The sequence below is a fragment of the Arachis stenosperma genome, chromosome 10 (assembly GCF_014773155.1).
Source record: "Arachis stenosperma cultivar V10309 chromosome 10, arast.V10309.gnm1.PFL2, whole genome shotgun sequence".
Taxonomy (NCBI): Eukaryota; Viridiplantae; Streptophyta; class Magnoliopsida; order Fabales; family Fabaceae; genus Arachis; species Arachis stenosperma.
Window position 1 is genome coordinate 122,235,084 of NC_080386.1, and position 16,212 is coordinate 122,251,295.

The 16,212-nt window shown below is 42.8% G+C and overlaps 2 protein-coding genes across 2 annotated transcripts; both read left to right on the top strand.

Moving 5' to 3' along the window:
* Positions 1 to 273: 273 nt before the first annotated feature.
* On the top strand, positions 274 to 13,476 carry LOC130957604 (uncharacterized). The gene is made up of 7 exons (XM_057884453.1): positions 274 to 277; positions 351 to 559; positions 631 to 877; positions 12,449 to 12,483; positions 12,559 to 12,804; positions 12,952 to 13,132; positions 13,205 to 13,476. Exons 1-7 carry the CDS (start codon positions 274 to 276, stop codon positions 13,474 to 13,476), a joined length of 1,194 nt encoding a protein of 397 aa, XP_057740436.1.
* Positions 13,477 to 13,779: 303 nt separating this feature from the next.
* On the top strand, positions 13,780 to 14,247 carry LOC130957605 (uncharacterized). Its single transcript, XM_057884454.1, has one exon. The coding sequence runs from the start codon at positions 13,780 to 13,782 to the stop codon at positions 14,245 to 14,247; it is 468 nt and encodes a 155-aa protein (XP_057740437.1).
* Positions 14,248 to 16,212: the final 1,965 nt, after the last annotated feature.

Sequence of the window (16,212 nt, forward strand, 5' to 3'; positions counted from 1 at the left end):
AAATTATTTAAAATTGCCTGCTTCGAATTATCAATCCTTTAACGTGTATAAATATGGTGTGAACGTTAATTTCTCCCATTAGAGTGAAACAAAATGGCTAGTGAAGAGAGTTTTTTAGTCTTGGTGCACTATAGAGAGTCAATTAAGAAAAAAAATACGTTCTGGTATTAAGCTTACCGATAAGGATCCCCTCAGTATTTCTCTAAAACCTACAACGAGCTTTGCTGACTTCCTAAATACTATAATACAGAAACTGGGGTTGCAAGGCGTGAAATGGGTTAAGAAATTATTCTATTGCATTTCGATCTCAGTTCTGCGAGATGATGTGAAATACAATTTGTTTGTCATAGGGAGTGATAAGGATTTGAAGGTTCTGTTCCATTATCGTTGGCAGTTTCCCGAGGTCAGGATACCTGAGCTGTTGGCAAAGCTTGTAGATGGGGTCTCTAGCTCAGGTGGTTCAAACCGGAATACACAAACTCTAGCAACGGCAGCCTGTTCTAGTTCGAGACCTGTTGTTGCATCTTCATCCGTGCCTGTGATTGCACCTGTGGAAATGGTGGTTGCCTCCCCGTCATTCGCAATTGATCTCAATCGCAGTGGTGACGGAGAAGTTGGTATTATTGATAGGGCGCCGATTCATTACAGCGTGGGGTACCGAATAGTATAGACGATGCATTGCCAGATGATGATGACGCTGATGATGTGGAGCCGAATATCATTGTCGATGATAGTGTTGATGACATAGCAGCGAGTAATCCAGCTAGGGATAGTGGAGTGTCCAGCTCAGGGACTCAGCAGTACCCCCTGCACTTTTCATCTTTGGACTTGGATACCATGAGACAGCTGGAGATTGATGGCAAACTTATTGGATTTGGTGCCAAAGATACTGATGAGCGGATAATTTATACGCTTTTTGGCATTGTTTTTAGTATGTTTTTAATATCTTTTAGTTAGTTTTTAGTATATTTTTATTAGTTTTTAGTTAAAATTCACTTTTCTGGACTTTACTATGATTTTGTGTGTTTTTCTGTGATTTCAGGTATTTTCTGACTGAAATTGAAGGTTCTGAGCAAAAATCTGATTCAGAGACTGAAAAGGACTGCAGATGCTGTTGGCTTCTGACCTCCCTGCACTCGAAGTGGATTTTCTGGAGCTGCAGAAGCCCAATTGGCGCGCTCTCAATAGCGTTGGAAAGTAGACATCCTGGGCTTTCCAGCAATATATGATAGTCCATACTTTGCCCAAGATTTGATGGCCCAAATCGGCGCTCAAAGTCACCTACAGAAATTCCAGCGTTAAACACCGGAACTGGCATAAAACTTGGAGTTAAACGCCCAAACTGGCATAAAAGCTGGCGTTTAACTCCAGAAAAGGTCTCTACACGAAAATGCTTCATTGCTCAGCCCAAGCACACACCAAGTGGGCCCGGAAGTGGATTTTTCTGTCATTTACTCATTTCTGTAAACCTTAGGATACTAGTTTACTATTAATAGGACCTTTTGACATTGTTCCTGTACCTCATGACACTTTACACGTTTCTTTGTGTACTTTCTACAGCATGAGTCTCTAAACCCCATGGTTGGGGGTGAGGAGCTCTGCTGTGTCTTGATGGATTAATGCAATTACTACTGTTTCTCATTCAATCATGCTTGCTTCCATTCTAAGATAATACTTGTTCTTAATCCGGATGAATGTGATGATCCGTGACAATCATCATCATTCTCAACCATGAACGTGTGCCTGACAACCACCTCCGTTCTACCTTAGATTGAGTAGTTATCTCTTGGATTCTTTAATCGGAATCTTCGTGGTATAAGCTAGAACTGATGGCGGCATTCAAGAGAATCCGGAAGGTCTAAACCTTGTCTGTGGTATTCTGAGTAGGATTCAATGACTGAATGACTGTGACGTGCTTCAAACTCCTAGCAGGCGGGGCGTTAGTGACAGACGCAAAAGTATCGATGGATATTATTCTGGCCTGACCGAGAACCGACAGCTGAATTCCGCTATGCTGTGACAGAGCATATGCAATCGCTTTCACTGAGAGGATGGGAGGTAGCCATTGACAACGGTGAAACCCTACATACAACTTGCCATGGAAGGAGCCTTGCGTGTTTGAAGAAGAAGACAGTAGGAAAGCAGAGATTCAGAAGATGGAGCATCTCCAAACCTCAACCTATTCTCCATTACTGCAATACAAGTAACCATTTCATGTTCTTTTGCTTTTTACAATCAATCCTGATAATTTCTGATATCCTGACTAAGATTTACAAGATAACCATAGCTTGCTTCAAGCCGACAATCTCCGTGGGATCGACCCTTGCTCACGCAAGGTATTACTTGGACGACCCAGTGCACTTGCTGGTTAGTTGTGCGGGATTGCAAAAGTGTGATTGCAATTTCGTGCACCAAGTTTTTGGCGCCGTTGCCGGGGATTGTTCGAGTTTGGACAATTGACGGTTTATCCTGTTGCTTAGATTAGGACTGTTTTATTTTTGTTGGTTTAGAGTCTTTTAGTTGAGTCTAGCTTCATATTTAAAGTTTGGTGTCAATTGCATGCTTTTATTTTTTTCTTAATTTTCGTTTTTGCAAGTTCTTAGTCCCTTTTTGATTCATAAAAATTCTAAGTTTGGTGTCCTCTTTGTGTTTTCCTTTAAAATTTTCGAAAATTAGTGTTTGATTTTCTAAAAATTTTAAGTTTGGTGTCTTTTTGTTGTTTTTCTCTTTCCTCTTTTCAAAAATCAAATCTTTTTCATAAAAATTTTACAATCATATCTTTTTAATTGCTGTTTTCAAAATCTTTTTAATTAACTAATTGATTCAGTTCTCAATTTGCTTTGATTTTGTTTTCTTTTTTATTTTCGAATTTTTTTTAGTTCCTTTTATTTTATTTTAATTTTTTTTCGTTTAATTCAAAAAAAAAAAACAAAATTTATCTATTTGCAATCATTATCATTTCCCTTTTGTCCATTATGGACCTAAGAGGGATTGATCAGTCCAAAAGGACTCTGGGGTCATATGCTAACCCCATTACAGCTGCATATGGGAGTAGCATCTGTACACCTCCCATCAAAGCAAGCAGCTTTGAGCTAAATCCTCAACTCATTATCATAGTGCAGCAAAATTTCCAGTATTCCGGTCTTCCACAGGAAGAACCTACTGAGTTTCTGGCACAGTTCTTACAAGTTGCTGACACAGTACATGATAAAGAGGTAGATCAGGATGTCTACAGACTATTATTGTTTCCATTTGCTGTAAAAGATCAAGCTAAAAGGTGGTTAAATAACCAACCTACAGCAAGCATAAAGACATGAAAACAGTTGTCAGACAAATTCCTGAATCACTTTTACCCTCCAAAGAGGATGACACAGCTAAGGCTGGACATCCAAGGCTTTAAACAAGAGGATAATGAATCCCTTTACAATGCCTGGGAGAGGTATAGAGGCATGCTAAGGAAATGTCCCTCTGAAATGTTTTCAGAATGGGTACAGTTAGACATTTTCTACTATGGGCTTACAGAAAAAACTCAGATGTCTTTAGACCACTCAGCTGGTGGATCTATACACATGAGGAAGACAATTGAAGAAGCTCAAGAGCTTATAGACACTGTTGCTAGAAACCAATACTTATATTCTAGCAATGAGTTCGTTCCAAATGAGGAAGTCATGACAGTAGTCACTGACCCTAATCCTCAAGAACAGCTAATTGAGCTTAATCAACAATTACTCCTGATGACAGAACAGTTAGAAGAATTTAAAGAGATGCTCTATGAAACTAAAGTTGCTAACAAGAGCATAGAACTGCAGTTGAATCAAGCAAAACAGCAAATATCTAAACAGATAACAGAAGATTGTCAAGCAGTTCAACTAAGGAGTGGGAAGACACTGAATATCACTGCTCAAAAGAATAAAAAGCCAAACAGGGAACAATTGACAGAGGATAACCAAACCACTGTTCAAAATCCCTCTGAGGACAGTAAGAGCCCGGAGAGGAATGTCATTGGCGTTCAAACGCCAGAAAGGGAAGGAAAGTTGGCGTTAAACGCCCATTCCTTGCCCAGTTCTGGCGTTCAAACGCCAGAAAAGGGGGAAAAATTGGCGTTAAACGCCCATTTTCCACCCAATCCTGGCGTTCAGACGCCAAGGGGGGATCAGACACCTGAGAGTGCTGACAGTAATCCCTCTAAAAAGGCTTCTTCAACCACTTCTGTAAGGAATAAACCTGCAGCATCTAAGGTTGAAGAATATCAAGCCAAGATGCCTTATCCTCAGAAACTCCGCAAAGCGGAACAGGATAAGCAATTTGCCCGCTTTGCAGACTATTTAAGGACTCTTGAAATAAAGATTCCGTTTGCAGAGGCACTTGAGCAAATACCTTCTTATGCTAAGTTCATGAAAGAAATCTTAAGTCATAAGAAAGATTGGAGAGAAACTGAGAAAGTGTTTCTCACTGAAGAATGCAGTGCAGTCATTCTGAAAAGCTTACCAGAGAAGCTTCAAGATCCTGGAAGCTTTCTGATACCATGCACATTAGAAGGCGCTTGCACCAAGACAGCCCTATGTGATCTTGGAGCAAGCATCAATTTAATACCTGCATCCACTATCAGAAAGCTTGGGTTGACTGGAGAAGTCAAACCAACCAGGATATGCCTCCAACTTGCTGATGGCTCCATTAAACATCCATCAGGCATAATAGAGGATATGATTGTCAAGGTTGGGCCATTTGCCTTTCCAACTGACTTTGTGGTGCTGGAAATGGAGGAGCACAAGAGTGCAACTCTCATTCTAGGAAGACCATTCCTAGCAACTGGACGAACCCTCATTGATGTACAAAAAGGGGAAGTAACCTTCAGAGTCAATGAGGATGAGTTCAAGTTAAATGCTGTAAAAGCTATGCAGCATCCAGACACACCAAATGACTGCATGGGCTCTGACATTATTGACTCTCTTGTAGAAGAGATCAATATGGCTGAAAGCCTAGAATCAGAGCTTGAAGACATCTTCAAAGATGCTCAACCTGATCAAGAAGAACCAGAGGAGGCAAGGAAATTTTCGAAAATTCCTCAGGAAGAGGATAAGCCTCCTAAGCCTGAACTCAAACCACTACCACCATCCCTGAAATATGCATTTCTGGGAGAGGGTGACACTTTTCCAGTGATTATAAGCTCTGCTTTAAATTCACAGGAAGAGGAAGCACTGATTCAAGTGCTAATGACACACAAGACAGCTCTTGGGTGGTCCATAAGTGATCTTAAGGGCATTAGCCCAGCTAGATGCATGCACAAGATCCTATTGGAGGATAATGCCAAACCAGTGGTCCAACCACAGAGGAGGCTAAATCCTGCCATGAAGGAGGTGGTGCAGAAAGAGGTTACTAAATTGCTAGAGGCTGGGATTATTTATCCTATTTCTGATAGCCCCTGGGTGAGCCCTGTCCAAGTTGTTCCCAAGAAGGGAGGCATGACAGTGGTTCATAATGAAAAAAATGAACTGGTTCCTACAAGGACAGTCACAGGGTGGCGCATGTGTATTGATTACAGAAGGCTCAACACAGCCACCAGAAAGGATCATTTCCCTTTACCATTCATAGACCAAATGCTAGAAAGACTAGCTGGCCATGATTATTACTGCTTTTTGGATGGCTATTCAGGCTACAACCAAATTGCAGTAGATCCTCAGGACCAAGAGAAGACAGCATTCACTTGCCCTTCTGGCGTGTTTGCCTACAGGAGGATGCCTTTTGGTCTGTGCAATGCACCTGCAACCTTTCAAAGGTGCATGCTCTCTATCTTCTCAGATATGGTAGAGAAATTTCTGGAAGTCTTCATGGATGACTTTTCAGTGTATGGAGACTCATTTAGCTCCTGTCTTAATCACCTAGCACTTGTCTTGAAAAGGTGCCAAGAGACTAACCTGGTTTTAAACTGGGAGAAATGTCACTTTATGGTGACTGAAGGAATTGTCCTTGGGCACAAAATTTCAAGCAGGGGAATAGAGGTGGATAAGGCAAAGGTAGAGGTAATTGAAAAATTACCACCACCTGCCAATGTTAAGGCAATCAGAAGCTTTCTGGGGCATGCAGGATTCTACAGAAGGTTTATAAAGGATTTTTCGAAAATTGCAAAACCTTTAAGTAACCTGCTAGCTGCTGACACACCATTTGTGTTTGACACACAGTGTCTGCAGGCATTTGAGACCCTGAAAGCTAAGTTGGTCACAGCACCAGTTATCTCTGCACCAGATTGGACATTGCCATTTGAACTAATGTGTGATGCCAGTGACCATGCCATTGGTGCAGTGTTGGGACAGAGGCATAACAAGCTTCTGCACGTCATTTACTATGCCAGTCGTGTTCTAAATGACGCACAGAAGAACTACACAACCACAGAAAAAGAGTTACTTGCAGTGGTCTATGCCATTGACAAGTTTAGATCCTATCTAGTGGGATCCAAAGTGGTTGTGTACACTGACCATGCTGCTCTTAAATACTTACTCACAAAGCAGGATTCAAAACCCAGGCTTATAAGATGGTGTTGCTTCTGCAAGAGTTTGATATAGAAATAAGAGACAGAAAAGGGACAGAGAACCAAGTGGCTGATCATCTGTCCCGAATAGAACCAGTAGCAGGGGCGTCCCTCCCTTCTACTGAGATTTCTGAGACTTTCCCAGATGAGCAACTCTTTGCCATTCAGGAAGCTCCATGGTTTGCAGATATTGCAAATTTTAAAGCTGTAAGGTTCATTCCCAAAGAGTACAGCTACGTGCAGAGAAAGAAATTAATTTCAGATGCCAAGTACTACCTCTGGGATGAACCATATCTCTTTAAGAGATGTGCTGACGGAGTGATCCGCAGATGTGTACCCAGAGAAGAAGCACAAAGGATCCTATGGCACTGCCATGGATCACAGTATGGGGGGCATTTTGGAAGTGAGCGAACAGCCACTAAAGTCCTCCAATGTGGCTTCTACTGGCCTACTCTCTATAAAGATTCCCGAGAGTTTGTGCGTAACTGTGACAGTTGCCAAAGAGCTGGTAACCTGCCTCACGGATATGCCATGCCTCAACAAGGGATATTAGAGATTGAATTGTTTGATGTATGGGGAATTGACTTCATGGGGCCATTCCCACCATCATACTCAAACACTTACATTCTGGTGGCAGTGGACTACGTATCTAAGTGGGTAGAAGCAATTGCTACACCCACTAATGATACCAAGACTGTGCTGAAATTCCTCCAGAAAAACATCTTCAGCAGGTTTGGTGTTCCCAGAGTACTAATCAGTGATAGGGGCACTCATTTCTGCAATAAACAGCTATACTCTGCTATGGTTAGATATGGAATCAGCCATAAAGTGGCAACTCCGTATCATCCACAGACAAATGGGCAAGCTGAAGTCTCTAACAGAGAGCTAAAAAGAATCCTAGAACGGACTGTGATAGCCCGGAGAAAGGACTGGGCAAAGAGCTTGGATGATGCTCTGTGGGCATACAGAACAGCATTCAAGACTCCTATAGGAACCTCTCCATACCAACTGGTGTATGGGAAGGCCTGTCATTTGCCTGTGGAACTGGAACATAAAGCCTACTGGGCAACCAGATTCCTAAACATGGATGCACAGTTAGCTGGTGAAAAAAGATTGCTCCAGTTAAATGAGCTAGAGGAGTTCAGACTCAATGCCTTTGAAAATGCAAAAATTTATAAGGAAAAGGCAAAGAAATGGCATGACAAGAAGTTGTCAACCAGAGTCTTTGAGCCAGGACAAAAGGTTCTGCTCTTTAACTCTAGGCTCAAATTGTTTCCAGAAAAACTCAAATCCCGGTGGAGGGGTCCGTATGTGATTACAGGAGTCTCACCATATGGGTATGTTGAGCTTCAGGATATTGATTCTGACAAAAAGTTCATTGTTAATGGACAGAGAATCAAGCATTATCTTGAAGGAAATTTTGAGCAGGAATGCTCAAAACTGAGACTTGAGTGATTCTCAGTGAAGGTCCAGCTAAAGACAGTAAAGAAGCGCTTGCTGGGAGGCAACCCAGTCATTAGGAGGTTGTATGAATTGTTCTTACAGAGGCAAGTATCAAAAATGAAGGAATTCACAGAGTTACAGAAGGATTCAGCTCAAAAAGCAGAGAAAATGAGCTTACTGGCGAAAAAACGCCAGTAAGGGGCATTTTGGGCGTTAAATGCCAGAATGGGTACCATTCTGGGCGCTTAACGCCAGTAATGGTGCCATTTTGGGCGTTAAATGCCAGAATGGGCACCATTCTGGGCGTTTAACGCCAGGTGTGCAGCATCCTGGGCGTTTTGAAAAAAACGCCCAGTGACAAAGGATTTCTGGCGTTTAACGCCAGCCAGGGCACCTGGCTGGGCGTTAAACGCCCAAAAGGGGCATCAAATGGGCGTTAAACGCCAGAATGAGTGCCATTCTGGGCGTTTAACGCCAGAAAGGTGGGGGGACCACAATTTTGTTTTCAACTCAGATTTTTTCAAACTTTCCCTTTCTTACCCATACTCTTCTACATAAATGCACTTCAACCTTTCATCATTCACTTTCAAATCTTCACAAATCAAAACCATTCTTCAAATCTATTTCAAATTAATCCCAAATCTTCTTCAAAAAAAATCACCCTTTTCTCAATTTCTTTCCATATCTTCTCAAATATCCTTTCAAATTTCTCTCTTTTTTTTCGAAAACTCCCCTCCCCACCTTATAAATACCCGTTTGGCACCCTCATTACACCACACCATTCGAATTTCCTCTTCCTCCCCCTCTCTTCTCTCTTTTCTTTTGCTTGAGGACAAGCAAAACTTACTAAGTTTGGTGTGCTTTTCCGTGATCACTAAGCCAAGATTCATCAATATCATGGCTCCTAAAGGAAAACAAACCAATTTAAGAGGAAAGAAAGAGACTAATCCAAAGAATCTTTGGAATCAAGAGAAGTTCTTAACTAAAGAACATGAAGACCATTATCACAAAATAATGGGTCTGAGGTCAGTGATCCCGGAAGTTAAATTTGATCTGAAAGAAGATGAATATCCGGGGATCCAAGAGCAAATTCGAAACAGAGGATGGGAAGTTCTAACCAATCCTGAGACAAAAGTTGGAAGGAACATGGTTCAGGAATTCTACTCAAATCTGTGGCTGACAGATAAGCAGAGAATGACTGGAACCGCTTACCATACCTATAGAACCATGGTCAGAGGGAAAGTTATGTACTTCCATCTGGACAAAATAAGAGAAATCTTCAAGTTGCCTCAACTGCAAGATGATCCTGACTCCTTCAATAGGAGGATGGTGAGAGTAGATAAGGGGTTGGATCAAGTTCTAGAGGACATATGCCTCCCTGGAACTAAGTGGATAACCAATTCTAAGGGTGTCCCAAACCAACTCAAGAGGGGAGACCTCAAACCAATTGCAAGAGGTTGGCTAGACTTTATTGGGCGTTCCATATTGCCCACTAGCAACCGTTCAGAGGTCACCATCAAGAGAGCAGTGATGATTCATTGCATTATGCTTGGAAAAGAAGTGGAGGTTCATCATGTGATTGCCTGTGAGATCTACACAATTGCAAATAAAAATTCCACTGAAGCCAAACTGGCTTACCCAAGCTTAATCTCCTTGTTCTGTAAAGAGGCTGGGGTGAAGATGGGAGTAGATGAATTCATACCCATTGAACATCCAATCACCAAGAAGTCAATGGAAGGACAAATGCAAGAAAACTCTATCAAAAAGAGGGCGCAGGAGTTCCACCCTGAATTTCCTGAAATTGGCTACTGGGCCAGCCTAGAAGCATCTATCACCAAGTTGCAAGAAACTATGGAGCAACTTAGGGAAGAACAACAGAATCAGAACTGCATGCTCTGCAAATTGCTGAAGGAACAAGAGAAGCAGGGGCGTGAAATCCAAGAGATGAAACGCCAAAAGCTCTCCTCTCAAGCTAAGGAAGCATCCACTTCTCAAAATCAAGGTTGTTGAGTCCTAACTCTGTGAAAACCTCTATCATTAGGAGCCTATTTTTTTCGTTTTTTCTTTTTGTTTTTCTATTTCGAGTTTCATCTTATATTTATTTTCTGAGTCTTTGTCTTAATTCATAATTAATAAAATTTAAAGTTTATGCCTTAAAAGCCATGAATGTCCTATGAATCCATCACCTCTCTTAAATAAAAAATGCTTTAAACACAAAAGAACAAGAAGTACAGGATTTCGAAATTTATCTCTGAAACTAGTTGAATTAGTTTGATGTGGTGACAATACTTTTTGTTTTCTGAATGAATGATTGAACAGTGCATATGTCTTTTGAATTTGTTGTTTTAAGAATGTTAAAATTATTGGCTCTTGAAAGAATGAGGAGAAAGAGAACTGTTATTGAGGATCTGAAAAATCATCAAATTGATTCTTGAAGCAAGAAAAAGCAGTGAAAAAAAAAATTTCGAAAAAAAAAAGAAGAGAAGAAAAAGAAAAAGAAAGGAATAAAGTTGTGAACCAAGGCAAAAAGAGTGTGCTTAAGAACCCTGGACACCTCTAATTGGGGACTTTAGCAAAGCTGAGTCACAATCTAAAAAGGTTCACCCAATTATGTGTCTGTGGCATGTATGTATCCGGTGGTAATACTGAAAGACAGAGTGCTTTGGGCCACAGCCAAGACTCATACACTAGCTATGTTCAAGAATCATTATACTTAACTAGGAGAATCAATAACACTATCTGAGTTCTGAGTTCTCATAGATGCCAATCATTCTGAACTTCAAAGGATAGAGTGAGATGCCAAAACTATTCGGAGGCAAAAAGCTACTAGTCCCGCTCATCTAATTGGAACTATGTTTCTTTGATATTTTGGAGTCTATAGTATATTCTCTTCTTTTTATCCTATTTTGATTTTCAGTTGCTTGGGGACAAGCAACAATTTAAGTTTGGTGTTGTGATGAGCGGATAATTTATACGCTTTTTGGCATTGTTTTTAGTATGTTTTTAGTATCTTTTAGTTAGTTTTTAGTATATTTTTATTAGTTTTTAGTTAAAATTCACTTTTCTGGACTTTACTATGAGTTTGTGTGTTTTTCTGTGATTTCAGGTATTTTCTGACTGAAATTGAAGGTTCTGAGCAAAAATCTGATTCAGAGACTGAAAAGGACTGCAGATGCTGTTGGCTTCTGACCTCCCTGCACTCGAAGTGGATTTTCTGGAGCTGCAGAAGCCCAATTGGCGCGCTCTCAACGGCGTTGGAAAGTAGACATCCTGGGCTTTCCAGCAATATATGATAGTCCATACTTTGCCCAAGATTTGATGGCCCAAATCGGCGCTCAAAGTCACCTACAGAAATTCCAGCGTTAAACGCCGGAACTGGCATAAAACTTGGAGTTAAACGCCCAAACTGGCATAAAAGCTGGCGTTTAACTCCAGAAAAGGTCTCTACACGAAAATGCTTCATTGCTCAGCCCAAGCACACACCAAGTGGGCCCGGAAGTGGATTTTTCTGTCATTTACTCATTTCTGTAAACCTTAGGATACTAGTTTACTATTAATAGGACCTTTTGACATTGTTCCTGTACCTCATGACACTTTACACGTTTCTTTGTGTACTTTCTACAGCATGAGTCTCTAAACCCCATGGTTGGGGGTGAGGAGCTCTGCTGTGTCTTGATGGATTAATGCAATTACTACTGTTTCTCATTCAATCATGCTTGCTTCCATTCTAAGATAATACTTGTTCTTAATCCGGATGAATGTGATGATCCGTGACAATCATCATCATTCTCAACCATGAACGTGTGCCTGACAACCACCTCCGTTCTACCTTAGATTGAGTAGTTATCTCTTGGATTCTTTAATCGGAATCTTCGTGGTATAAGCTAGAACTGATGGCGGCATTCAAGAGAATCCGGAAGGTCTAAACCTTGTCTGTGGTATTCTGAGTAGGATTCAATGACTGAATGACTGTGACGTGCTTCAAACTCCTAGCAGGCGGGGCGTTAGTGACAGACGCAAAAGTATCGATGGATATTATTCCGGCCTGACCGAGAACCGACAGCTGAATTCCGCTATGCTGTGACAGAGCATATGCAATCGCTTTCACTGAGAGGATGGGAGGTAGCCATTGACAACGGTGAAACCCTACATACAGCTTGCCATGGAAGGAGCCTTGCGTGTTTGAAGAAGAAGACAGTAGGAAAGCAGAGATTCAGAAGATGGAGCATCTCCAAACCTCAACCTATTCTCCATTACTGCAATACAAGTAACCATTTCATGTTCTTTTGCTTTTTACAATCAATCCTGATAATTTCTGATATCCTGACTAAGATTTACAAGATAACCATAGCTTGCTTCAAGCCGACAATCTCCGTGGGATCGACCCTTGCTCACGCAAGGTATTACTTGGACGACCCAGTGCACTTGCTGGTTAGTTGTGCGGGATTGCAAAAGTGTGATTGCAATTTCGTGCACCAGATACTCAAGGTACCGGAGGTTTATCAGAGTTTCAGGTTAGTCAACAGTTTTAGGACAAAGAGGAGGTCGTGTTAAGCGTGAAGACATACAGAATCTGACGCGGGATACAGTACAAAGTGGTGGAGTCCGATTATCGCAAGTACCTTGGGAAGTGTACGGAATTTGACAACAGGTGCACATGGTTGATTAGGATCAGTCTCCGCCAACGTAGGGATATTTGGGAGGTAAAACGGTACAATGGACCTCATACTTGTCTGGCCACGTCGATCTCGAGCGATCACAAGAGTCTGGATTATCATGTGATCTCGACATTCATGTTGCCAATGGTTAAAGTTGATGCCGCTGTTTGTATCAAGGTACTGCTAAATGCTACAGAGGCACATTTCGGGTTTAGGCCGACTTATAGGAGGGTTTGGTTGGCTAAGTAGAAGGTCGTGGAACAGATTTACGGAGATTGGGATGAGTCATACAATGAGTTACCGCGATGGGTCTTAAGTGTGCAGATGATGATATCTGGTAGTGTTGCAATGTTGAAGACGAGTCCTGTGCGAGTGGGTAGGCAGGTGGATGACTCGCAAGCCTATTTTCATCGGCTTTTTTGGAAATTTCCACTATGTTTTGAGGCATTCCGACATTGCAAGTCGTTAGTCAGTATCGACGGGACCCATCTGTACGGCAAACGGGGTACGTTGCTAGTTGCGATTGCATAAGACGGGAACTCCAACATACTGCCTATTGCATATGCACTTGTGGAAGGTGAGAATGTTAAGTCTTGGTCATTTTTCCTATCCCACCGCCGCCAACACGTGACTCCGCAGCTAAGTACTTTGGTGATATCAGATCGACACAACGGTATCAAGGCGGCACTTAAGGCTCCCGACGGAGGTTTGCTACCACCTGTTGTATACCGTGCATTCTGTATTCGACATGTGGCTGTAAATTTTGCCCTAACTTTTAAGGGTAAGGATGCACAGAGGCTTCTGGTGAATGCGGCGTATGCTAAGACTGAGGTTGAATTTGATTACTAGTTTGATATTCTACGAACTGAAGACCCTGCCATGTGTGACTGGGCTAACAGGATTGAGTATGCGATGTGGACTCAGCATCAGGAGGAGGGTAGGAGATTCGGACATATGACGACGAATATCTCCGAGTGTGTCAATTCCATACTGAAGGAAGTCAAGAACCTTCCGATTTGTTTATTGGTAAAGTCCACGTATGGGAGGTTGGCCGAGCTATTTGTTCGCAAGGGGAGAAAGGCAAAGGACCAGTTGGGAATTGGACAGCAGTTTAGTTAACATCTGGTGAAGTCTATAGAGGCTAATCTGAAGATGTCAAGTCGTTTCATAGTGACTTTGTATGATAGAGATAAGTCTGTGTTCACTGTCTCCAAAACCACACCTATTGGGTCCTTCTCACTTGGTAGTTACAGAGTGTCACTTAGAGCTCAGACATGTGATTGCGGATATTTTCAGGCACTTCATTATCCTTGCTGTCATGCCTTAGCATGTTGTGCGTATTCACGGCTCAGTTGGCAGCCCTATATGCATCAAGTGTATCGCCTTAGCTCGGTGTTCAGCATGTATCGGATGGGATTCACCCCTCCAGTCCCTGAGGGTTTTTGGCCACCATATGATGGACCCACAATCATACCGGATCCCTCCAAAAGGCGTGCGACTGAAGGACGTCCCAAGACCACCATGATTCAGACTACCATGGACGAGGCTGACCCAAACAGACCCAAGAGATGTGGGGGTGGCCTAGACGGTCCTGCGCCAGCCTGTGGGGCAACAGTGTAGGCGGACGGAGGAGTACCACCCAGAGCAAAATGCTTCTGAATCGGACTCGACAGAGGCTCGTTCAGGTCCACATCTAGGTGTGACTAGGTCCCGGTGGCATGTGATCTCTGACGTGCTACCTTATCCTCCTGCATGATGACACTAATATCCTCTAGAAAGTGTGATCCTCTAAAGTCCGCCTCAAGACCGTCACTGGTCAGCAGGTCTGACAGAAGCTGACCTAGACTAACCCATGTCTCACTCTCATGAACAGCCTGGTCATCACTGAGGATACTGACAAAGTAATCGCTAAATGACCCTCCTCCATCTCCCCCGCCACCCTCGCCCAAATTATCACCCACACCAGAACCATACCAGTCTCCACCATGGGCTCCTCTACCACCGCCGCCATGCGCACCGCCACCATGCGCACCTCCTCCAAGTCTACTCCTTATCCCACTGTCACCTCCGCCATCATGCCCGCCATTATCTCCATCATCATCTCCATCATGATCCCCACCATCATCATCCTCGTCAACACTGTGCTCATCGTCATGTCCACCTCTCCCCCTATATCCAACTCTAACTCGACGAGCACCTCCCCCAGCCTGTCCAACACGGCCCCTGCATCGTCCACCACTTCTCCCCCTGCCCTCTCCGCCCGCCATCGCATGCTCGAGCAACTGAGAAAGAGCTCAGGTGACAGGAATCTCCTGCCATGCTGGCTCCACCAATCCATAAACTCATGCGACGACTTGAGTCTGGCACAACATCAAACCAAAGCACATGATCTGCCCGGTTGTCCCAATTTAGGTGCCAAAACTGCAAGCTGTGTGGGAACCAACGATCACCACCTTTGCCATCCTTCGACATCAAGAAGTCAATGTTTAGTGCGGCTCGTGGTCAAGGCTGTACTCCACCAAACTGCGGTAGTACTCGATCTATCTGGTACTACTTTATGACAGTAAAATATATCAACACTATCACAGACCTCCATAACGCCATATGCCGAGACTCCAATATCTCCGATGCACAACCTGAGCTACATCATGAGAGCTATACGGCATCTAAATGAACTGTGAATAGAAAAAGTTACGAAACGTCATCATTGATTATACCGCATTGCTAATCTAAGAGAGATTTTAATTATAAGGAGTGGTTGAAATACAAACATTCCCAGCTTGTAAAAGATCTATCCTGAGCCTACAAGTTGCAACTTGAGGTTCCTTCTCGCTCGCTGTAGGGTTGTGACCTGACCACCTGCAACCCACACCCAAGTTATCACTAAATGAAGCTAACACCAAATAATAGAATAGAAAAATTGTGAATAGGATAAAATAATAGCATATAATGAACCTAAAACCTAATAATTGTGACAAATAAAGCATTTGAATATAATAGTACCTCGAGGCCAAAGGCCAACCGAACGTATCATATACAGCGGGTCTGAATTTAGGAAACTGCCAGAAGATCCTTGACTGAAGCAGCTGTAACGGTCCGGGTAACTTCACCATGTGTCTGTTTGCCATACGGCACATGCAATGGTATAACCACAAGAGAGCAGCCGATCCCCAGCTGTACCCACCCATGTCCTCAAGCCTAGCTATATATGACAGCCACCTAATTTGAATGCGAGTACCAGACTTATCACCAAATAGCTGAGTCTCCAACAACATCATGATATAGGCCCAGGCATGCCTCCTAACAGTGGGCTCATCGGCTCCATCAGAAAGCTCTCCAAAATGTCTCTTGGAACCAACTGCAGTTCACTGCAAACTTCTAGATGCAGTTTGTAGGAGGCAATACACCCAGCAGCTCCTCGAACCACGCCCAAGCTGGGCGACCACCGTCGATGTACGTCTGAAAATCTGTCAGGCAACCACTAACATAATGTCCATTGATCGGCAGCCCTAACTGGTACGCCATATCCTGCAGTGTGATCATGCACTCCCCGAATGGCATATGAAATGTGTGCGTCTCTGGATG

Bases quoted from the DNA above. Each gene is read 5' to 3' on its own strand.
- LOC130957604 (XM_057884453.1), top strand. The intron at 560-630 runs GTGGTTGCCTCC...TATTATTGATAG, and splicing joins TGATTGCACCTGTGGAAATG to GGCGCCGATTCATTACAGCG. The intron at 878-12,448 runs GTGCCAAAGATA...TTCGTGCACCAG, and splicing joins TGGCAAACTTATTGGATTTG to ATACTCAAGGTACCGGAGGT.
- LOC130957605 (XM_057884454.1), top strand. From the start codon at position 13,780: ATGTCAAGTCGTTTCATAGTGACTTTGTATGATAGAGATAAGTCTGTG.